Source organism: Rhipicephalus microplus, chromosome X, assembly GCF_043290135.1.
Source record: "Rhipicephalus microplus isolate Deutch F79 chromosome X, USDA_Rmic, whole genome shotgun sequence".
Lineage (NCBI taxonomy): Eukaryota > Metazoa > Arthropoda > Arachnida > Ixodida > Ixodidae > Rhipicephalus > Rhipicephalus microplus.
Genome location: NC_134710.1, coordinates 106,933,661 through 106,957,218, shown reverse-complemented (window position 1 = coordinate 106,957,218; position 23,558 = coordinate 106,933,661). Strand labels below are relative to the sequence as shown.

Below are 23,558 nucleotides of genomic sequence, written 5' to 3'. Positions count from 1 at the left end.
AAGATTGCGCGCAACCTGTCGGTGTGCAATCTTGGAGGTCATGGCTTGGTGAAGCTCAAATCGTCGAGTGCGCTCATGAAAGCCCTGTGATTGCCAGGGATGCCAGCGTGTCTCATGAGTTGAGAAGGCACGGCAGGGGTGAGAAGGAAGGCATGATATAATTGTTCATAGCGGCCTTGGTAAATGGCGTGTCAGTAAATTTGTGGTGCGAATAGTTTGTTGATGCTGTAGCGTAAATGCTGACAAAACTTTAAAGGAGTATTGACACAATTTTGAGGTGCGGCGAAACGAACGTTTTTCGTTTCTTTGGAATGTAGTGTTGACGTTCTCCCCACACCTGAACGGGGAAACACGTAGAAAACATTTTAATCTAATTTTGAAGTTTTCATCTCTCGGTTCCTGCAAGGCAGCTCCACTGTCAGGCACAGCGCTTGACGTTTCAAGTCAGGTGCACAGGAAACTGTGACGTCATGTAAATGCGTACGCGCTGGGGTAATGACAAAAATAAAATGGCAGAAAGCGCGACCGGCGCACCTTCTCAACTTCCTGTCTAGCGGTGCGCCACCGATCGGCGTCGTTCATAGTTGTGCTGTAGGCTGTCCATTTTGCTGCGACGCTTTGTGGTCACATCGACAGTGATAGAGCGCTGAGACACCTCTGTTGTATGCGAAAAGATGCGAGTGGGATTTCATTGTTTTTCCAATCACCGCATCCCTGTCTCACGATGCCACCCACTCCTTGTGCCGTCAAAGGCTGTGATTCCAAGACCAGGGGCAACATTAGTATGCACAGTTTTCCGAACGACCCAGCAGTGAGACACGTGTGGGTAGATTTTGTGCGTTGTGATCGCAGCTGCGACTGGACGCCAGCCAAGCGAAGCCGGATTTGCTCGCTGTATTTCAGCGCCGACTGCTACCGGATCGAGAACCATCGGTACCTTCTTGAGTTCAGCATCGCGCTGCCAAAGAAGTGATATCTGGAGTCAGAAGCTGGGCTCACGCTCTACGCTGCTTCAGCACAACATCGCGATGCAAATCAAGCATCAGAGCCCACACGCAAACGTCTGTTTCAGGCAGACGATAGAGCTGCATTGGTACGTCGCAATTTTTTGCGAATGTCTCAGTCCCCACGTCACTGAGGCATACGTCAGCCTGACTTGTCGCTGTGAAGCCGCTCCTTCGAAATCGAAAGTGTGTTTAGAAAAGGTGATATTAAAAGTATTTTCAATGCATTTCGAGACATCAAAATACTCTTTCCTGGGTCCTCGGTACCAGTGCTTTTATTTACAGCAGAAATCAGAAAATTTTCAATTTTCGTGTCAGTACTCCTTTAAAGAACCGTTTTAGGGAACCTTTAAAGGGACACTAAAGGCAAATAACAATTTATGTCTGAGTGAAAGCTCAATTTATAATGTCTGAAACTACAATATTGTCAACAGCAGAACCCTACTTACCGAGAAATTAAGCTAAATGTATCGCATGACTGCCGCCACGAGTGGGACATTTTGAAAATGATCCCGATGACGTGAGAGCGTCCGACTACAATGAATCACTGGTAATCAAACTAGCTGCTATAAAAAAAATTAATTTTCTGTAAAAGACGTAACAAAGTGGTGCTTGTCCATATTTGTTTGATATATATAAAAAAAAATCGCCTGGCATTACTGTGGGGAATGATGCAAATGGTTCAAATGTTCCATTTTTGCCTGATTAGGCTGGATAGGTAGTGCCACTTAGCGGGGCCTAGTTAAACGAAGCAAGCAGAACATTGTTCAGTGACCGTCGTCGTTCTTGCTGCTGTGGCTCCCACTACTTTGCTGCTGCTAGTGTCAGTGGCCGTGCACTAAAGGCAGGCAATGTTGGGCCTAGCAACAGTGACGTCAAAAAGACACTTTCAGGAGGGTGATTTGAAGTGCGATAAAGCTATGCAAACTGCCTCGCTGCGGTGGTCTTTTGTCTAAGGTACTCGACTGCTGACCTGTCGGTCGCGGTATCGAATCCCAGCTGCGGTGGTTGCATTTTTGATGGAGGCAAAAATGCTGTAAGCCCGTGTACTCAGATTTGGCTGCATGTTGAAGAACCCCAGGTGGTCTAAATTCCTGGAGCCCTCCATTACGGCATATCAAATAATCATATGGTTGTTTTGGGGCGTTAAACACCACGTATCAATCATCATCAAGCTATGCCAACCACTAAAACAGGACTTTATTTCAAAATAAGCACTTCCTTGACACAAAAGTACCATTACAAGGTTTCTGGACCACTATTTCAACAATCAATATGGACTTAATATTTGCCTTTTTAAAGTAAGCTAAAAGTTGTTCCCTTCCCTCTCGACAAATGATGCCATAAACCAGAAGTCCATGGTCATTGGCCGATTTTAGCATCGTAAACCGCATAGTTACAAGGGCCAACCATGTGGTGGTAACACGTGTCTATGTTTGCGCTTGCAATTACACGCAAAGTAATCTGTGCTTTCTAAGAAAATAAAATAAAAAATTTCTCGAGGTCGTTACACACGCTGACAAAGGGGTATATCATCTTGTCTTGTCAACCCCTCTGCATAGCTTTCAGTGTGCTTGCTGGTACGGAAGAAGATAGAGAGAGTGTTGAATCATATGACAAGTCCCTCTAACTCCACTTATGTTTCATGGATCCCAAAAATTTGGCAGCAGTCAATTGATAAGACAATAAGTTTTTTAACGAAGTCAATGATTATTTGGGAAAGTGTTGCAGGGCCCCTTTAAAGATTCTGCTTTCAATCCAAAAATGCAATCTCTTTGTCACAAAGAATGGAAGTTAAACTTACCTAAAGATAACCACTCTGTCAAAATTAAAAAAAAAAAGAAAAGCTCTGCCACTTCATGAGTTATGGGGTGTCATGCTTGTTGTAAACTCTGTGTCCTAAGATATAAAAACATGCACAGTCATGGTAATTGGTCTGGACATGAGTACACTGTACTCTTTGATGTTAACACAACATGGTTTTACTTTTTACATTTCACCAAAAAAAAAAAAAGGCATTTAATTCGCAATCCCGTGCGGTGCCAGACCAAAATTGCCTAATCTTACATGCGTTGAATTTTACTATACCCGGTGCCATCCTGTCGCACAGACTGCTAATTTCTGCTGAGAAGACAACTTCTAGGGCTTCTTTTGAAAAATGTTTGCTTAAAACTATCAGGAATGTGAGAATGAGAGAGAGAAACCTCTTTTACCAGAAGGTGCTAGAAGGTGGCTATGGACATAGGCACACACCCACATGCACATTTGAAGTGTCTCCCAGCCATCGGACATGTGGGCACCTGTTCAGGTGTTAAAAATTTTATCAGATCTTTTTAGCAGCTTGAAAAAAAAAAACAACTGAAACTGATTTTTTGGAAGTAGTTGTAATAACTGATGGTGTAGTAAATGTAATAATTAAAGCATTTGATAATTTTTTGTTGCAAATTAAGATATGTTAAATATGACGTTTGATCAACCTGCTCGTAATAAAATAAATTTTGTTTCATCCACGTAAGATGAATTTCATTAATAAAAATTTGGTGCTTCATAGCTGAGGTACCCTGCTATAATCTCGTGTTAATCCTTCTGACTGAGGAACTTGGTTCACTGTAAGGTGTTGCCACAGTGGTTATGGTGCTTGGCTGCTGACCCGCAAGTTGCAGGATCGGATCCCAGTTGTGGAGGTTGCATTTTGATGGAGGCGAAACTGCTTGAGGCCCTTGTGCTTAGATTAAGGTGCACGCTAAAGAAACCCAGGTGGTCAAAATTTCCGGAGCCCTCCACTACGGCGTCTCTCATAATCATATGGTGGTTTTGGGACGTTGAACCCCACATATCAATCAATCAAAATTTCCATAGCCCTCCACTACAGTGTCTGGCAGTCTCATAATCATATTGTGGTTTTGGGACGTTGAAGACCAACAATTATTGTAACGTGTTGCCATACAATGTCTGCTGAGATGTTGACTGCCTATTGGATGTATGAGCATATCACTGCATCACGTGCCATTTTACAGCAGGTGACTATAGCTGTTGTTTATACATAAAGTGGTTGGCAAGTTCAGGTGTGACAATTGGGGTGCAGACTCCATGTAGGATTTGAAAGGAAACATTTGGCATCATAATTTCAACCTGTCGTCAGTGTACATGCTTTCAGACTGAATTTATAAACAGTATCAAATTAGGTCAGAGTGATTGAAACTTCTAGATTGTTGTGCGTACAGTGCATACAGGGCTACAGTAACTAGTGCCCTGACTGTTTTTATATCTTATAAGGGTATTTGCTTGTGTGAGTTTGTAGCTATTCATTGCTACATTATTGTGTTAAGTGTTCGTGTAGTTCTTCGTCTCTTAAGGCTTAGTCGTTTGAGCGGTGTGCAATAACGTAGCAATGCTTTTATATGGCACAATTTCAATACATTTTTCATATTGCATTGAGAACAGAGGTTAACAGGATGATTTTTTTTTTTCCTGGCAGGGGTGCGGGACCAGGATGCAATACTTTAGAATTGAGTGAAAGGCAGGGAGTGCTCCAGGGTGAACTGGAAGAACTTGAGCGAGTCGAGGCAACTCTTGATGAGCACAAGGTCTGGGCTCAGCAGAGCCTGCTTAATATCACCGAGGATGCCTTAAATGCAGCTCATGCCCACATCACCACACGGGAATTGCGAAGTTGCTTTCCAGAGTCAACATTGCTCAGCCTGCGTGCACCACGTGACACATTCATTCGTGTGCCTGACTTGAGACAGGTGTGTGAGTTTGATAGGAGTGTCTCATTTGCATGAAAACTGATGTCTCGCATGAGGAAATGATTTGCTGCTAGATTGAGAACTAGTATGTAAGAACGTGATAGCATTTGGCTGTGGTGTGCTGGTGGTTAAGCAGACAGTTTTCAAATGCTTGTAGAGATTACGCCCTTCCGAAAAGCTGTGCCCACGTGACTTGCAGGGGTCATAGTTTTTAATGTCACCTACTACACCGTGACTAAGATTCCTCTTTGCAAAGTAACATTGTTGCATAGGTTTCACAGATTTCCCACACATGTTGATCAGAGAAAATTTATCTATACACTAAACGATGCAATTTGCACTTTCAAGACTAAAGTAGAATATTACTTCAAATTATCTTAATGCATTAGCTGACACATCGATTTTAGCTGCAAGATTAAATAATATGGGGAGATTAGGTGAGAAGGGCATGGTGTGTTCCGAAATACCGGGAAGTGTTTTAGGTGTAGAGAAAAAGATAGCTAATGCAATATGCCCGCAGTGTTTGGTCTCGCAGCCACTGTGTGGATTGTGATTCCTGTAAGGGGTATTTTCTTAGTACGAGGTTCAAGTAGCCAGTCCGTGCATTTGTTTATGCGGTAATACCGTGCGAGCACTGTTTTCAATTATCACGATGTAACAATGAGCTCTTCTCCATCCCATCTGGCCAATTTTTATTCTGTGTTTTTTTTTTCCCACTCCATGATGCCAGAGATATAGTATCACTGACCCAGGCTCTTGCAGTCTTAATGTTGCAGCTAATTAATGGATTAACTGGGCAGGTTCACTTGTGTTGGGCTGTATCTATACCTACATAGTTGAAATTTCTATATTATTTTTGGCACTTGGTATACCCTCATTGTTACAAATAGTCTATTCTATTTGTATTTAGATATGATAGGCATTCATCTGTGTTTGTGCGTAGTCAATTTGCTAGAAGGTGTAAGGCTTTTGGTGAGTTGCTTCTCAGAAACTTTATTTTGTGGATTGGGTAGAACTATAATCTTGAAAGACATCGTCGAGCTGTTGTGCAAATAATACACGAGGTCTTGTTTATGGCTTGCACTGCAGTTTGACTCCTATCTTTCCACCAACTAGCCCAAGCATTCAGCATTGATGTAGTTTCAGAAGAGCTGGATCTGCAGTCATACAGCACATATTTCAATATCTGCAGTTAGTAATCTACATGTTCATTGATGAAAAGATTATTGCAGGCTTGACTCAAAGATTACACCCTAGAAATAAAAGGAAGCAATGAATTTCTAGTGTTACTTTAATATGAAAATGCTGAACCGTAGTCATTTAGTAATAGTTATCTAGTTGATGGAGAAAGTTGCAAGAAAATTACTGACATGTCATCATCATGTGATGCTCTATAATAGTAGCAGCTATGAGATGAAAGAACAGTGCATCACCAGATGCATGTAGACTAACTGTATACTAAATTCATCTGGAACTTGTAGGGTAAAAATGCAACTGTTATGTCATGCCGTTTGTTATACACGACTGAAGTTGTTTGGAGAACTTGTGAAGCTAATTTTGTTGATCCTTACAGTACCTTAAAGAATTGCTGCAGGTTTCCACTTAATGGTGCATTTTCAGAGAAAACTTTTTTGTGCAGGCTACCGAAAAAAACTACTGGGTTTATGCAAAGTCTGAACAGGGCCCCATCAATGTTCTACTTATAGACAAGGATCCCGAACAAACTGCACTACCTGTAAGTTTGGTCTCTTATTAGCATTGGATTGCTGTAATTTGCTATGGATGAGCTGTGTTTTTTGCTGTTTGTTTATTGTTTGTGTTTTTGTATATATACATATAAATAGGGTATTTGTTATATATCACAACTTTAAACAGTTGCATTCACACTCAGTGGCACAGGAGCAGGCTTTAAGCAGTATGTGGCAGTTCTAGTATTTATGCTGCCACATCAGTAATATATAAAACACAGCAGTCTTCGTACACTAATGCCATAGCACAATTTTTTTCAGCTGTCAAATATTTTTCTAGCCGTATTCTGCTTTTATAAGAGTGCACAAACTCGTTAAGAAGTGCTCATTATATGCTTCAGTTTTACTATCCACAACTTTAGTAATCTTTAATCTGTGATGAAACAGTATGGGTTGTTCTCAGTTTTCTATATCATAACTTACCTGCCACCTTGCAGGGTTCTGCAGAATTGCGAGGATAAAGTCAGTACATTATGATGAGCTTAGATAAACCAGATTATTTTCTATGTCAAACACTCAAGGCTGACTGACAGATACACATTTAAAGGGATGGTGCCATCAAATTTCAAGGCTATTAGTAGTGTGTTTCCTCTGTACGCAAGGACACTGCGCGAATCATCAAAGCAAATGTTTAGCATACATTTGCTATAGGAAGGGTAGCGAATGTTGTAGTGATGTTACACCAGACCTCCGCCACCTCTGTAATTAATGTGCATATCCGCAAAATCACCGGTTTCTAAATCACTCGCGGCTACTGCAGTTAGCCATGGCAACTGTCGGCGCATTTGTTTTGCTGGTGCTTGTGTAGCACGTGTGTGCGAGAGCAGATGATACTCAGCACAATGTGCGTCATGGCTTTGTGTGGTCACGTGACCTAGTCACTTACACAGCTTTGTCACTGCCCAACTTGGCACCTAGAAACTGAAACTCAAAGTTGTCCACATAAAAAACTCATATACTCATATATTTAGCGAGAATACATGAATCTTGGTGTGTGTATCATGCTTTTTGGAGCTTTTAGAACTGCCTGCACCAAATAAAGCGCAAGCCACAGTTATGGTGTCACCACCCCTTTAACATAGTCAGTGAACTGGACATTGCACATTTCAAATTAGGGGGATTCATTGCTAGTGGCTGAAAGTTGTCTTAACACTGTGCAAACAGAATTCAGGGTACTGCCTTGTGTAGTACACTGAATTACTGCCTTGTGCCTACTGCATATAATTTGGTTCTCAGTAACCTTCCTTGATTCTTCTAACACGACACGTCTAGTAGTATGTTTACATTTTTACATTGTAGTTTTAGTATATCCAATTAACTGCCATATCGAACTGTTTTCAGCCACACAAATCAATTATAATCTGATTTGACTACCTTAAGGTGGTATGGCAGGGGAAACCCCCTCAAAAGTTGAATTTGCAGTTTTTACACCGAAAAATTTACTGCACTCTGGGGAACAAACCTCTAGAAGCCTGACGTCGAGCAGCCGCTCCACGGGGTTTTCATGTCGCGTCAAAGTGCGGCGCGCCCTCAGGCGTAAACAGTATGCGCACATAAAACTTCGTTTTTTTCTAATGGTGTTTTTTATAATTTTTTAAAACATGAATGTACCTTTTTAGAAAAATTATTGCATTGGTTTTTATGAAACTTTGCATACATAGGGTGCAACAAGCTCAAAACAATCTGAATTAAATTGCTGATTTTTTAAGAAGTGAAGCTGTTAAAATATCAAACAGCAATACGTACCCTCTGTGGCTTTGTGCATGCAGTAATTTTATTTTTTTTTCACAGAAACTTTATAAAAGATATCCTATTTTTTTAGTCCAGATATAACCTATGAGTCTCCACAATAACATGACTGAATATCATTACATTCTTTTTGGTGGTTGCAGGGAAGAGGTACAATAAATAAGTGAAGTGGTTGCAGAGAAAAGGTACATCAAATAAGCAAATAAGTGCTTGGCTGGACTTCTTATAGTTAAGCACTAGCGATTCGTCCATCCACCCCTTGTCCTCGCATCCGACGACATTTTTTCGGAACTTCTCCCCCTCCGGCAGCATCTTTCGTTTGAATACCACATAAGGTGGTAGCTTGCGACCGTCTGCAGTGCAGAAGAACATTACAGTCACCAACGTTTTTTCGTTCCCAGTCGATCACAGGATAGCTTGCCTGGAGTTTTTCTGTTGCACCGTCAGCGCCAAGGGCATATCCAGGTAGTCCGCTGTTTGATCCCCGTTGCTGATCTGGCTCAGCTAAAAGGGGACAGCCTTTCGCAATGCAATTGCATACTTTTGAAGTTTCACTAGTTCTTTTTCGTAGCTCTTTGGTAGCTTCTGCGAGATCGACGTACGCCTACATAGGGATAACCCAGCGCGCCGCATAAAGAGATACACTCAATGCTTGCTCGCTTTGAAATCCACCGGCTTAGTGCATTGTCTCGGGCGATCTCTCTTGCCATCGCTAGTAGCAGCTCGATGTTTACAGCGAGATGTGGAGCTCGCTGCTCCCGCACAAAGTCTGCGAGTTCTTGTTCCACCTCAGGAAACACTCCATTTTTTGGTCAACGGAAACTTTTTCACTGGCCGCTGCAAGCAAAAAGGGCGTCCTTCTGCTTCCGCAAAGTGTGAATACTCTGCTCGTTGACTCCGCGAACTGCTGTTCCGCAGCACAGTTGCCAATGGTTTCGGCAGCAGCGATAACTTTCCTTTTAAGAGCAGCCGAGTACTGCCTGCGCAGCACTGACATGGTATAAAATCACAGGAGCAAAATCGTGGCCGTCGTTGTGGGCGCTGTTACGAGTTAGCTGGTGTTCCTTGCACAGACACTGAGCGCGTCATTCACAGACACCGGGAGGCGCCCGTCAAAGATGCTATGCACGTCCAACAGCGGGGCTATGTCCCCCTCCTCGGGCATCTCGACAGTTATAAAAAGCCGGGGCATCTGGCTTCAGCTGCTTCGTCATCCACGTTTTGTACATACATTGTAAATATAAACATTTTGTTTCCTCTGGCTGCCATTTGCCTTGCCAATGCCTTTATGCTCCCTGCCCGGCGTTGGCCCTTGCGACATGCTACCCAAGAGACTGTAGGGCCTCTTCGTAACAGCGCCAAGTGGAAGCAAAGGCCACTGACTACTGTTGCATGCGTGGGTCTGTAAGACTAACGCCTGCTACCGCCTCTAACACTACCTAGTGCAGAAGCGCGTAAACACCTGATGATGATGTTAATAGCGCCGCGCTATGCTGAAACCAAAACTCAATTTTCAGCGAAAATTCTTGGGACCCGCATATAGTAGGGGGTCGAAATTTCATACCCTAAAATCTAGAAGAAAAAAAAAAAAACGGGCTCTACATGGGCTTTTACAGTATCTTTGACTCTGTAATCAGAAAATCAATAACTGTTGCAATGATGTTCATCACGGGACCGTAATTTGTAGCTGTTTTTTCTTAGTTTCAGATTCCTAATCAAGAAAAAGCTTCTGATTTGGTTGAGATTGCTGCTAAGGACCCTGCTGAGGCCCCCGCTGAAGCCGTCCCCTCTGAGGCCCCTGCTGAAACTCCTGCTAAAGAACCTATTGAAGTTCTCATGGAGGCTCTTACTGCAGCCTCTGCCGAAGCTCCTACTGAAGCCCCTGCCAAAGCTCCTGCCGAAGCTCCTGCCGAAGCTCCTGCCGAAGCCCCTGCCGAAGCCCCTGCTGAAGCTTCTGCTAAAGCCTCTGCTGCAGTTACGACTGCTCCGAAACAGGATGCAGAAAAGCCAGTTCCTATGCAGATTGAAGATATCCAAGGCGAGGAAGTAGTGATGATTGAGTTGGAGCGAACAGAAGCTACCTTTCCAGAGCGACATTCTGCAGGCTACAATTCATCACATACCATGCCAATGACTCGTCGCAAATCTCGCCAGCAGCAGTTGCCTGTCAAACGAAAGCTCAGCAACACTAAAGCCCCGAATGTAAGTTTTCTGTGTTGACAATGCTGTGTGCTGCTTGGGTTTGATACATAGTAGCCGTTGTGATGGCTTGTAACATTTCGTGACTCAGTAGCTTTGATACTGACATGGGCACTTTAAGGTCTTGCCTGCATGAAGATGCTTGGCACACATCTTTTTTTCTTCATGTTTATGCTTAATTCATGTTTGTCAGAAGGTTCTTTGATTCTTATTGATTCTAATGGAGACAAAACCAGCATTTTAAATTGTTAATATACAGTGACAGGAAGTACCCATTTTGTCAGTGCCTCTGTTGCAGGTATCTAGGTATTTTCAACATTTATGTAGTATTTATTTTTTTACATGACCCGTAGGTCGCGGGTTCGATTCCCGGCTGCGGCGGCTACATTTCCGATGGAGGCGGAAATGTTGTAGGCCCGTGTACTCAGATTTGGGTGCACATTAAAAAACCCCAGGTGGTCAAAATTTCCGGAGCCCTTCACTACGGCGTCTCTCATAATCAAATGGTGGTAATGGGACGTTAAACCCCACAAATCAATCAAATCAATCATAATTTTTTACATGGTTGAAGCATCGTACCAGGTTTGCTAAATGATGTGAAACTGGGAAGAATAGGTTAACTGCTATACGTTTTTTTTTTAAATAACAGATTTTTATGATAATTTTATTACAGTCAGGCTCCTGTCATTTTCATTCATGAACTGTATGTTGAGACAGCAATATTTTACCACTGCTAAACCGATGATGAAGCAACTAATTAATGAAACCTTGTTAATTATCTTTTTAGTTATTCACCTGAGAGGTGCTATTAATATTAGAAAGTTGTAGTCTGTCATATTTATGGCATATGCATTTTTTAGAAATCCCAAAGTTGCCGGTAGTTTGAAATATCCATCACCAAATTTCAAGGGCAAAACGGAAACTGATTGCACAAAGCATGCACGAAATGCGTTGGAACACTGGAGCGATCCCTGAGAAGGAAAGGAGGAAATCTGAATGAAGGCGCTCTGAAGAATTCGGTCAAATAAATTGGCAGGAATTCTAAAAAAAATTGATAAGCAGACAGGTTAATGGGTGGTGCTTTTCGATGGGATGCGCAAAAACTTTTGTCTGTCTGCAAGAAATGCGCTGCAGTAAACGTTCATATTGCGTGATTCTTTTGCACTGTTTGAAAGAAAGAGATGAGCAACGTACACAATGCGCAAAAGTAAGGCAATAGGCGGGCACATGCGAGACGATTTGCAGCTTTTCACAAAAACATATGGGCCGCGGCGCATCGTCATTTAAATTCGTCTCTCCCATGGGATATGTAGTTCCAGTCTGATGTAGTACAATTGTCGTGCTTCATGCGAGCCTTCAGCTATCAGTGTTGGTTTTGTTTTTGAAATTCGGTGATAAACTTCTCGTACTATGTGCAACTTTTGTGATTTCTAAAAAATGGATATGCCATAAATTATGACGAACTATAACTTTCTAATACAGTTAAACCCATTTGTAAGAGGCATGCTCTGGGCAGCAGTTCTTGACTCTTATATGAGAAGTCTTTGATAAGCAAGGTACTTGGTAGGCATTTTCTTGTCAACCCATTCTTTACTGTAGACACACTGGTATCTCTTATACTTGTCTCATATCAGTGTCTCTTATAAAGAGGTTCGACTGTATAAACAATGCCATTTGGGACAAATTAAAAAGCTAAATATTAAGTTTGTTAATTAGTCATGTGAACACCATTTTAGCTGTGGAAAAGTATTTCTGCCTCGACATATAGTTCAGGTGCAAGAACGAGAACAACCTGACTGTCATTGAGTTTTTATTTAAAAATCTGTGAAATCGGCACTTAGTTTTTTTCTCTATTTACCCATGTGTGAAATGAAGTTGTCAACCCATCCTTTATTTTTTCTTTGGACCTCAAAAGTATGTTCAAATAATACAGTATTCTAAAAAAAAAACTAATTTCACAATTTCAGTATTAAGCAGAGACAACAGCCATGCCGAAATGTCATGCTGACAGAAGTTCCCGTCACAGCGTTTTTACACCACACAGTAACACAGTTGGGCTCGCTTATGACGAACCTGAGTGTGACGTGGCATCCGTTAGCTGTATCCCGAAGTTCATAGTAAATGAAACACAGCTTTAAAGCAGTTGCAAGTAAAATTACAATTTTTTTTTTTTTTTTTTTTCAAAAAGTTCATAATGCACGTGTTTTGAAGAGCAAAAGTGGTTAGGGTGGTCTTGAGTTTAATGAAAGTGACTGTGTGCTCTTTGCCGAGGTCCTTAGCATATACAAGCTGTCTGAGGCTCTTAATGTAGCCAATTGCTACAGGTACGTTTGTGGGCATTGGCTCTAAAGTTTGGTTATGGTAATCATCAGATTCCTCTAAATCGCTCTTGCCGTGCACTTCATTCACAATGCCCTCATCCGTGCACGGTTCCGCAGTGTCGGCATCCTCATCGGCCGTAATGAAATTATGAACGGATGTCCCACCCTTTGTTGTCGGAGTTGACGCGCTGCCACAGATTTCCGACAGAGTGATCCTGTTCGGAAGCTTCAGGCTCAGCATTGGGTCTGATGTCGACAAAGCCAGCCTCGCAAAAACAGTTTCGCACACATGTAGCAGTCACATCCACCCACGAATCCTTCACCATTTCTACAGATACAGGAACACGCAAAGCGACAAGTTGGCTCCCTGGCGGTCAACTGCTGCAAACAAGCTCTCCACAACGTAGCACCTTAAACCAACGCGGCGCCTTAAAATGCATCGGTTACACCCAAGCCAAGAGGTTGCACTTTCGACGTTGTACTGAGCAGCAGGAAAAGGCGTAGAAGGCTACCATTTCGCCATCGTGATTACACACGCACACCAACCGGAAACAATACGCGCACGCGCAACGTAGAAGTCAGGACGCGTGGAACTGCTCTGGGCCCGTTGCTAGCCAGGGAAAAAACTTATTAGTAATTCGAGCTAGCATGGCTGGCGTTGCGGAGCGGTGGAGAAGGACGAAGGAGTTGGGATAAAAAGACAGCAGACTTGCGAGAGATGGGCAAAGGAGTTGCCATAGAGTTGAAAAAGGGGAGCATATGGCGGGAAGGCGGCTTTGAAAACCTAAGAAGGCATGTCAGGTAGCTTGCTTGAAAGGTCCACGAAACCCACAACTCATGCGTAGGAAAACTTGGGAGAGTGGCCTGCCTGCTCAGAGGTCGAAGAATTGCATTATGGTGCCCGTGGGCTTGCATAGTCTCATCGACTTCATTAGTTCTGATTCTTTCTGTGTAACTGCTGTTTTTACGTATCCGCACGTGTGTGGAGGGCATGCTGAGCGGAATGCGAAATGAGCGAGAACAGGTCCTAAATACGGAACGAATCGCGAAATATAAAAGTTGGGTAGGGTAGCACAAGCACGTTCACTGGAACAATACGACACCTATTTAGACAAGACGCCAATGATTGAGTACGGTCGGCATCCGATGATGTTGGCAGGTTATCTGCTTAGTCCAAGCCAACGACGCCAACTATAGTGTAAGAAGACCAGCAATAAAAAACTGAGGGGGACTAGTCGGTTGACGAGTCTTTGAAGGATCGTTGGCAGTGTGGAAACACTGGCCTCGTCTGGCGATGCGGGCCCGTAGCGGCGGACATCCGCAACATCCGATGATGTTGGCAGGTGATCTGCTTAGTCCAAGCCAACGACGCCAACTATAGTGTAAGAAGACCAGCAATAAAAAACTGAGGGGGACTAGTCGGTTGACGAGTCTTTGAAGGATCGTTGGCAGTGTGGAAACACTGGCCTCGTCTGGCGATGCGGGCCCGTAGCGGCGGAAACAAAGGACAGATTAAGTGCGTAGCAAAAAATAGTCAGGGAGAGCGACAACTAGAGGACTGTGAAGGCAGGGTCGGCATTTAACAATAAGAATCAATGGGCACCTTGCCGATGATGGCTTATTGGTGCTCTTAAGTGGTGTCCTGAGAAGTCGCTGGAGCGCCGGCTCCGTTCACTGTAATCGATGGGCGGCGCTCAGAAACATTCATTGTAAGTGTGATTATGTGCTACTGAAATAATGTATATTTCCACGGTCAGATAGATATTGTTCGTTTTAAGTGGAGCCCTTATATGTGGGCTCGACCTATACCGTTTTTACTCGTGTAATGGACCCACTCACATAATAAGCGCACCAATCATCAAAGTTTGTATTTTTTCCATGTAAATAATGCACCCCAATTAATTTGCTACAGTCCTGCAAACCTTGCAATTGATTTTTTCCGTTTTTGTGTTATGCCAAACCATCCCCTTGGTTCGCTCCCTCTCCCCCTTTGCCCACTGCTGCGTGCAGTTGTTTTGCTTTCGAATCTCGTTGGAGGCTGGCGCTTCAGAAGAACCAATTAAAGGTAGCCCAAGCACTCAAATTCTACAAACCGAACGCGCAGCCACTTCTCAGAGTACTCATAAATGCCCAACGGAATACGCCATAAGAAAATGTGCAGGATTGTCTCCAAGATCAGGATAGTTTCTTGTTTTGAGCCTGTGAAGATCTCTTCGCGTTCACCACTCATGAACATAATTCTTGGGAACATAAAAAAAAATTTGGAGAAAAACAAATGTGATGCAACTGTGGAATCCTGCAGCTTTATTTCAGTGTGCAACATAACTTTCCTTTGATGTGAAGTTTTATGATGAAAGTGGTGTGACTAGCTGCAGTCAACCATTTTTAAAATAAACCTTTGTGAACCCGCAACCAAGTGTGGCCCGTAGTCATTAATGATGTCGCTGACCCTACATCTGACCCCTACGGCAGTTATCAATTCCTTGAATGTCGTTTTTGTTTCATATTTGACTGTAACGCATAGAAAACCTTCAGATCAATTTTATTGGGGAAAGGCAAAGTTTTTATGGCTCTCTTAAATAGTGAAAACGCAAGATGTAATAGAAGACATCTCACCCTCGTTGAAGGATGATCTTGTTGCTTGTACTGATTATAATAATTATCATGCACCATTGATAAATATATTTAAATGTATAAGCATGCCATGGGTGCTCTTTCTCTTTTTTCATTTTCAATTCATTTTGTAAACTTGTTCATTTTTATGTTGTTCGATTTAAAGTAAGGATACTTTCAGAGGTGCAACAGCTGTGCCAATCGCACCAATTTGATGCAATTCCTCATAGTTGCTCTGGGCTGCATCAAAACCACAAAATTTGTTGAAATTGTGCCATGCTGCGCCAAAATGTCTGACAGGCCTCAAAATTTTCTCAGGTGCGCTAATTTCAACGAGAAATGGAGGCCACATTGGCCACCTGCAGTTTGCTTTATTAATCACTCCAATGCAGGTGTGCAGACCCTAACCTTAAACTACGATGTAAGGTATATACTAATTAGGTGAAGACCGTCACATGATCGACCATATAAGGTAACGCCGCAACCCATCGATCTGCTGACCGCAGCGGATACCTATTGGCAAGACGACACAAGTTCTGAACAAAAATTGTTGCTGTAGCCACCAACACTTCGTAGGAAATATGAATTTTCTAGTCAGCAAACGCAGCAGTGGCATGTTGGAAACTGAAGCTGGAAGCATGTGCTGCGTTTTCCGTACGCAAACAAACTCTGCGTGCTGCGAATGCTGGTGTTGCCAGCCACCAAGTTAATTGCCATAATAATGGCACATAAAACATTTTCATGAATGTCTTGAAGTTGCGTCATTCCGGCGATAGATATCCAGTGCTGTTGCCGGGCCAACGGGTGCATGCTGGTGTTACTTTATCTGAACGTGCCTTGCAAGCAAGCGAAGAAGTTGGGCCCTAAACGTAGCCCACCATGAAAAAAAGAAAAAAAGGTAGGGGAGAGGGGGTAGAGGTTAGAAAATTTTTTGTTCATTATGATAGAAGGGGCTAAGAGCTCTAGTCACGGGACAAGGCACATTTTCTATGTGCCGCGTAGTTATGAGGGTTGGTGGGGTTGCTGATGTCTAAAAAGAAGTTGCTGACGATCATTTGGTACAGTGAATGACATTTCTGCTGCCCTAAAAATAAAAAATTGTGCACCACTATTTTTACTTTTTTTTTTCATGACCTCTGCCTTTTAAGAATCTCCCGAATTTCAAGGTCACTAGCTTGGCAGAACCACATTTGAATTCGCAGAGTCTGTCAAGAGGTTTGACAGGCGGGGCAAATGTAGTTGTTCAATGTTGTGGTTACTACTTTAATTATAATAGCAGTGCTCATGTTCACTATGCACAATTTAGGTGAGGTTGAATGGTTTGTACATATCTTTTTTTTTTTAAATGAAAACCCTCTCTTTTTGTACTGCTCCAAATTTAGTCTGTCATGATAAAAAATGGATGTTTTTTTCCTCTGTAACCTGATCCGAATTCCATTTTGGCTGTAGCACCCCTGTACTTGTAGTATTTAGGAATGTGGCCTTCATTGTTTGTTCATTCTTTTTTTTATGACTGTATGTTGATTCCTAACTTTCAGTGACTATAGGGGGCCCCCACAAGAAAACCAAAATGGCTGTCGATGGGTTGATCCCCTACCTGCGCGGAGCCTTCGTCACAGGTGTTCTCACTGCGTGGTTGCCACCGCTTTCGGCTAGGATAATTTTCCATGGCATTTAAATTCCAATGAAGGAAGCAGCTCATGCTAGAGCGCATAAAGTGTGGGACACGCGGTATGATCTTTCACCAGATTTGACGTCTGACGCGCTCGTGCGTATACTATAGCAGCAGAATCGGTGACGTTCCGTCACAATGCATTGCCGGATCGGGAATCCAGCGTGCGTCAAACTCGGCAGTTTTTTGTCATCCACTCGGTCCGGCGATCACCTGGCTTAGTATCGACAACGGTAATTAACACGGGAGACAGGTGACGTAAGGCCGTTTGTGCTACCGGTCGTTTCTTTACCACTCCAATCATTTTGACCGAGGGTGCCGGTTTCTTGCCAGCGAAGATGAGTTGCAATTGTTTCATTACACAAACTGATACTTAACCCAATAAACTTGTGCTCCAGTACGTCACTTATTCAAAGCAGCACCAGCTTACAAGCTACGAGCGAGATCGGGAACCACGATGCTTGGGCATTTCGCAGGTAAACATGCGACATTGCAGGCCATCTCGCCCAACTGGCTTACTTTGCTTCGATCTTCATATCAAAGTTGTGGAGAAAACTGCTTCATATCTCGACGCAGGCATAAGACTAGAAATATATATCAAGTTGCTGAAATTTAAGCGCCCTATTCAGGCTTGTGGTCAATCGTAGACGGCAGCGGTGTCTGCCCAGCTGCCGCTTGCATGTGTCAGTTGCGGCGAGCTGTGCTGGAGTGTTTTTCGCTCGCGAAAGCATAGTTGTATTAACCGTGTTATTGTATACCCTCCCCCAAAAAAAGCACGACGACTCACCTGTTAGTCTCAGGATTGATGATAATAATAGTTGTGGCTGAACGTCCTAGAACCAACATATGATTATAAGAGACGCCGTAGTGGAGGGATCCGGAAATTTCGACCACCTGCGATTCTTTAAAATTTACCAAAATCTAAGCACATAACACGGGCAGGCCTCAAGCATTTTCGCCTCCATCGAAAATGCGGCCGCCGCGGCCGGGATTCGATCCGGCCACTTGCGGGTCTAAGTGCTTTAGAGTACTGTGGATTTGACACTGTGAAGTGTCGTGCTGCTGAATTCGGTGGGCTTGATTGCTGGCCCTGGCAGCAATCAAGCCCACCGGTAATCTCAGCGGTAATCAAGCAGTATTTCGATAGGGCTAAATGAAAAAGAACAACCGTGGGCTTAGATTTAAGAGCACTTTAAGGAACCCCAAGTGGTGAAAATTAATCCCGAGGTTCCCGCTACAGCGTGTCTCATCATGTTGTGGTTTTAGTGAATAAAATTCTGTTTCGTCCCAGAAGTCATCCGATTTCAAGTGCTCGCTGGTAACCACAATATGTTGACAAGTTTCACGGTGTATAGCTTGATAACTCATAGTTTTTTTTCCATTGTCAGCTGAAAAGAAAATTAAGCATGCTAATGATGCCTTTCACGGTGCAGTTTGAGCCTTGCAGCCCACTCCACAAGCGATTTATCTTGTATTATTCACCCAATATTGAAGCTGAAAGGTTCTGCAACCTTGCACCAACAAAATTTATCGCACTTCAGTTCCCGCACGCGCAAGAAGGTGGGGGACCCAACGACGGCGAGGCACGGCTGGAACGTTGTTGCCAAGCAAGTTTTCCTTCTATTAACGCATCACAGCTTCCGCCACTTGATGTGTGGCGGCGCCACCGTAGCTGAAAGTTGCGAATAGTGAAGAATGCTGCTGTCTTGCCTTACTGAACATTTCTTGCTTTGCTTCTGCAGGGTGCAGCCAAGAAAGCAAAGGAATTCATTTTGGAGGCACCAGTGACTCGAATGACTACCCGCAACACACCTCGCAAGACTGTGCCAAATGCGAGTTCTCAGTCAAGCCCTTTGGTAACACGGAGCCAAAGGGCAGCAGCCGCCTCAGTGGGCAAGGTGACAGAGACATCTGATCAAGCACGCCTTTCTCCTGGTAAGTTGCGATGCTTCTTTCGAATTCTACTAACTTAATTCTAAACTGGTATTTCAAACAATGCAATTGTGCAGCCAGCATCAGTTGAGCATAACTATTTAAAGGGACCGACAACTGCCTTGAATATGAAATGAGATGACTCCACTGATGAAAAGATTGTCTATTACATGGATTCAAACCAACCCCCCCCCCCCCTTTTTATCTCTCTTCTGCAGAAGAACTGGTTTTATATTTTTATTTCTTCATTGAAAGTCGCATAAAAATGACCTGTGGTGCCTCTAGGTGCAAAAGCATGAACAATCCAATGTACCTGGCCATGTGACCATTGATTGCTCTATGCGGTTGACGATTTTTCTGTTAGTATTGAAAAATTGTTCGTTTCTTTATACTAAAAGATAAAATGTACATATGGGCCTATGTTAGTAGTATGCATTAAAGGGGCGCTGCCTTCGCATGATGTAATGATCTCATGCTACCCTATTTACTCGCATGATCCTCGCACTTTTTTTTTGGCGGAAAATCAATGCAAAGTTGGGGGGTGTGAGAATTACGCGGAGAAATCTTCTTACGAAAACGTACAGAGCGAAAAAGAAAACGAAGTGGCCGCAAATCGGGATTCTCACGCCAGCAACTAACACCAAGCTTTGAGAAGTACTAATTAAAACCTACCTCAACAATAAAAGCACAGGTTCAACACAAGACAAGATTTATTTGAGACAAGAAAAAGTGCGAGCAAATAGTCGAGAATTAGAATACCATACGCAAAGCTTCTGGGCGTTGCGGGCGTAGCGGTAGCGTTGGTCGTTCAACAGACGCCCTCGAAATGTAAGTGTAGGAGGTCAGTATAAGACTGATGGCTATTTAACAGAATCGTCCGCAGTTTCCTTCTGAAAAAATAAAGTTTACCATCAATCCCAGTATTAGGCACACGGCAGGCCCAACACGTCTTGGTGACTTTCAGCTGTTGTCACCATTAGCGAACACAAAACTCGTAGACTCCAAAGGGCCTTCCAGCCGCCCTGTTGCCGTTGTTTAGTGCATGATCTATCACTTTCAACTTAAGGGGAGATGCGAGTCGAAAAATCGCGTTTTTAGCGCAATTTCTCGTATTTCTAATTTTTATTGCATTGTAATCTTCAAACCTTCTTCTTTCATCTGTGAAAATTTCAAAACTAAATTCGAACCGCAAAATGCAAAAAAATATGTATGAAGGCATCGCGGTGGCTCAAAATTTCGTGAATTTGCGCCGATATTGGCCATCTTTGACTGCGCGCTGCTCCCCGTCGCAGTGCCGCCCGCCATCGCGATCGGTTGGGAAAGTTGCGTCCGGCCTTCTTCTTACAGCTCCGACGACCGCCAGTTTCGTACGTGGGCAAAAAAAAAAAAAAAAACAAACAAAAAACGAGGCCTTTTTATCACGTGGTTTGAGCGGTTTGAAACGCGCGGCACCCTAAGCCGCATCGCCATTGGCTACCGAGTCATTGTCAGCTGTGTTGGTGGCGGCCATCGGCATTTGGTCCGTCTGCTTTTCTGCGCGTCTACGCATATTTCCACGATGACAAGCCCGAAAAAGTGCAACGTGAGACCGCAGAAGTTTCGAACGAAGCACAAGTTCAAGGGAAGGCGGCGTAAAGCGCCCCCGAACGACGCCGACGAACGAGAACGCGCCTACGTGTGCTAGGCCTGACGGCGGCTGCGATGAAGGGATTGACGCTGCACTTTCTTTCCTCAGTGCTTCGGAAAAGAAGCTCGGCTTCTTCGAATGAGGTTTGTGCAACGACAGTTTTGTGCGACACCCTCTTGCTGATGGCACTTGTGGCAGGTGCGGCATGCCCTGCTTGCGGTATTCAAAAACTTGCCGTTCGGGAGCCGGCAGAAAAGCGCAAGGGACTTTCGTCGCTCCTCGAACTTCATTGCGAAAACAGCGAATGCTCAGCGACTGTTCTTTCGTGCTCCTATACGTCACTGCGTGTTACAGCGGACGGCAGCAGCTGAGTGAGCCAACGGTGGGAGCTCCCGAGATAGTTTCGCTGTAAATGTGAAGGCGGTGGTGGCTGCACGCGCTGTCGGCATTGGGCATGAGCAATTGTCGAGATTTTGCTCCATTATTGGACTCTCAAAGCCAATGCACCACCGAGGATTTTTTTCGATAGCAAAGAAGGTGCACACCGCTGCTATGGCAGCTGTGAGTGAAAACTTGCGCCGATCCAAAGAGTTGGCGAAAGAAGTAGCAGGCGAAACTGATGTGGCAGTTATGTTCGACGGCACTTGGCAGAAGAGGGGCCACAAAAGCCACAACAGGATTGACACAGTTATCTCCTTAGATACTGGCCTCTGCTTAGACTTCGAGGTCATATCAAATTACTGCCTGACATGCAGTAGGCACAAGGATATGGGCCCAGACGAGGAAGTGTGGCAGGCATTCCATGGCCCAGTCTGTGAAAAAAATGCAGACTGTTCCTCCCATGCCATGAAAACGGAGGCTGCAATGCGCATTTGGCAGAGAACATTGACTTATGACACCCCACTGCATTTCATGACATTCTTGAGTGACGGTGACAGCAAAGCATATAGTGCAGTTGCAGAGTCAAACGTCTATGGTGCTGTCAATATAGAAAAAGAAGACTGCACTAATCATGTGGCCAAGAGACTTGGCACCGCGCTACGGAAGCTGCATGTGCCATTACCACGAGGGCAGAAAATGAAAGAGCCAGCCATTCAGAAGCTCCAAACATACTATCAGATTGCCATAACAAGCAACAGGGGGAGTGTACTGGATATGTACACTGCAGTATGGGCTTCGTACTTCCACTCATGCTCTACTGACAATGCTGGCAGCCACAAGTTTTGCCCTGCAGGAACAGAGTCGTGGTGCAAACATCAACGCGCTGAAGCACTTGGTGAACCTGCACCACGCCACACACCTCTCCTGACAAAAGCACAGGGATTGGCTGTTTTGCCCATTCATAAGCGGCTAACGGATGAGAAGCTCCTTGCTCGATGCATCAAAGGGAAAACCCAGAACGCATCGGAATCTCTGAACAGCAAAATTTGGCTACTTTGCCCCAAGACTAAGTTTGTCTCCCGAACGGTTGTCGAGACTGCCGCAGCTATGGCAATCCTGTGGTTCAACAAGGGTCATGCTACTTTTGAGCACTTCCTGGAAGAGCTCAACATACTGCCATCTAGAGATCTAGTTACTTTCAGTGATTCCCGCGATGCGATGTGCATCAAGAGAATGTCCGAGCGTCTGACAGCAGAAGCAAGGGCCCACTGTCGTCGTGGAGGGAAAAGGGCACGGCTAAAAGAGAGTGCTCGCAAGGACCGTGAGGGCACATCCTATGCTGCAGGACAGTTCTAGTAACTTGCAGTGCTTTTCAAAGTTCTGTTGAACATTATGGCCAAAGATTATGCATTTCTAACAACTCTGTGATAAAAAAAAGGTTTCAAACTTTCAAATGCGTTTTTCTCCTTTTTGCAGTTTTGTGTGATCTGTGCTTCTTATACACGCTAGTTCGTATACTTAGAATTGTCATACCTCTATGAAATTTTGCACATAGCATGATGAAGGCCCATAGAGTGCAAGTATCTATTCAGATTGTCAGTGCTGCTTGATTATGTTTTTCAAAAATTACATAACATTGAAAGCCCTTGGCAACTAGAGCCATAGTAAATTTTTCTATTTTATTATTGTATTTCACCTTTTTACACACAAAATTTATATAGTTTTTTGCACTCTACAGTTCCAAAGGATCATAGTCAGCTATATCTGCATGCTTTATCTCAAATTTTTATAGGTCAGAATTGTTGCATAACAATGGCCATAATTTTGCAGTATCTGACCTGCAGAGAGAAAACAAAAAGCAATCTACATGAAAATAAATGACATATTTGAAAAGAGGAGAAAAAATTCTATTAGCATGCCAATTTGTGTTAAATTCAGACTCTTATTAAAGAAAATCGTTTTCCCAGTAGCATCTCCCCTTAAAAGCAGCCGTGCAGCTTCAGTATCACTTCATAACGTGACAAGATTACCGACACAACGTATAAAACACGCCGCAACGCACAGGCAGTGACTGCTACGATCCGGTGAAAATAGCGCAAACACTATTTTCACCCAATTTGGCTTGTATCTGTACAAAGCTATGGCTTTCGGAGAATGGTGGGTCAGGCAAACTGAGCTTCTCTGTAGAGTTATATGTGGTTCTCTGGGCATATTTTTTTTTGCGAGTGGCGTGCTGTGGCTTTTGGTTAACAGTGGGTCTGGCAACTACAAGTTCTCTCGGCGTGTGGCGTGTGTGCATGCGTTCGTGTGTGGGATGAGCTGTACGCGATTAGTCACCCTAATGCGATCGCGAGCTGTACACATTAGTGTTGTGCTGGACGTGCACTGATTTCGGCGTCCTTGTAGTGGGCGTGGGCACTGTGATTGAGCTTTCTCTTGTACTAGAGACCATATTTGCACTGTCACTACGTGCTTCAGCGTTATTTTTGTGATTGCTAATATTTGATTTTTTTTGTGTGTGTGTGTGAGGTGGCAGTGTTGATTGTACAAATTTTACTGAGCA

General features: G+C 43.7%; 1 protein-coding gene across 2 annotated transcripts in view; it reads left to right on the top strand.

The window, feature by feature from the left end:
• Window positions 1-23,558, top strand: part of LOC119176271 (uncharacterized) — an 89,460-nt gene that overhangs the window by 11,732 nt on the left and 54,170 nt on the right. The window contains exons 1-5 of one of the 2 annotated variants that reach the window (XM_037427474.2): window positions 307-1,093; window positions 4,483-4,753; window positions 6,393-6,488; window positions 9,952-10,452; window positions 18,798-18,990. In XM_037427474.2, the coding sequence (XP_037283371.2) occupies window positions 1,029-1,093; window positions 4,483-4,753; window positions 6,393-6,488; window positions 9,952-10,452; window positions 18,798-18,990 (1,126 nt within the window). In that variant the 5' untranslated portion in view covers window positions 307-1,028. Of the gene's footprint in view, window positions 1-306; window positions 1,094-4,482; window positions 4,754-6,392; window positions 6,489-9,951; window positions 10,453-18,797; window positions 18,991-23,558 lie in introns of those variants that run through there. The other variant, XM_037427472.2, reaches the window with a different exon arrangement.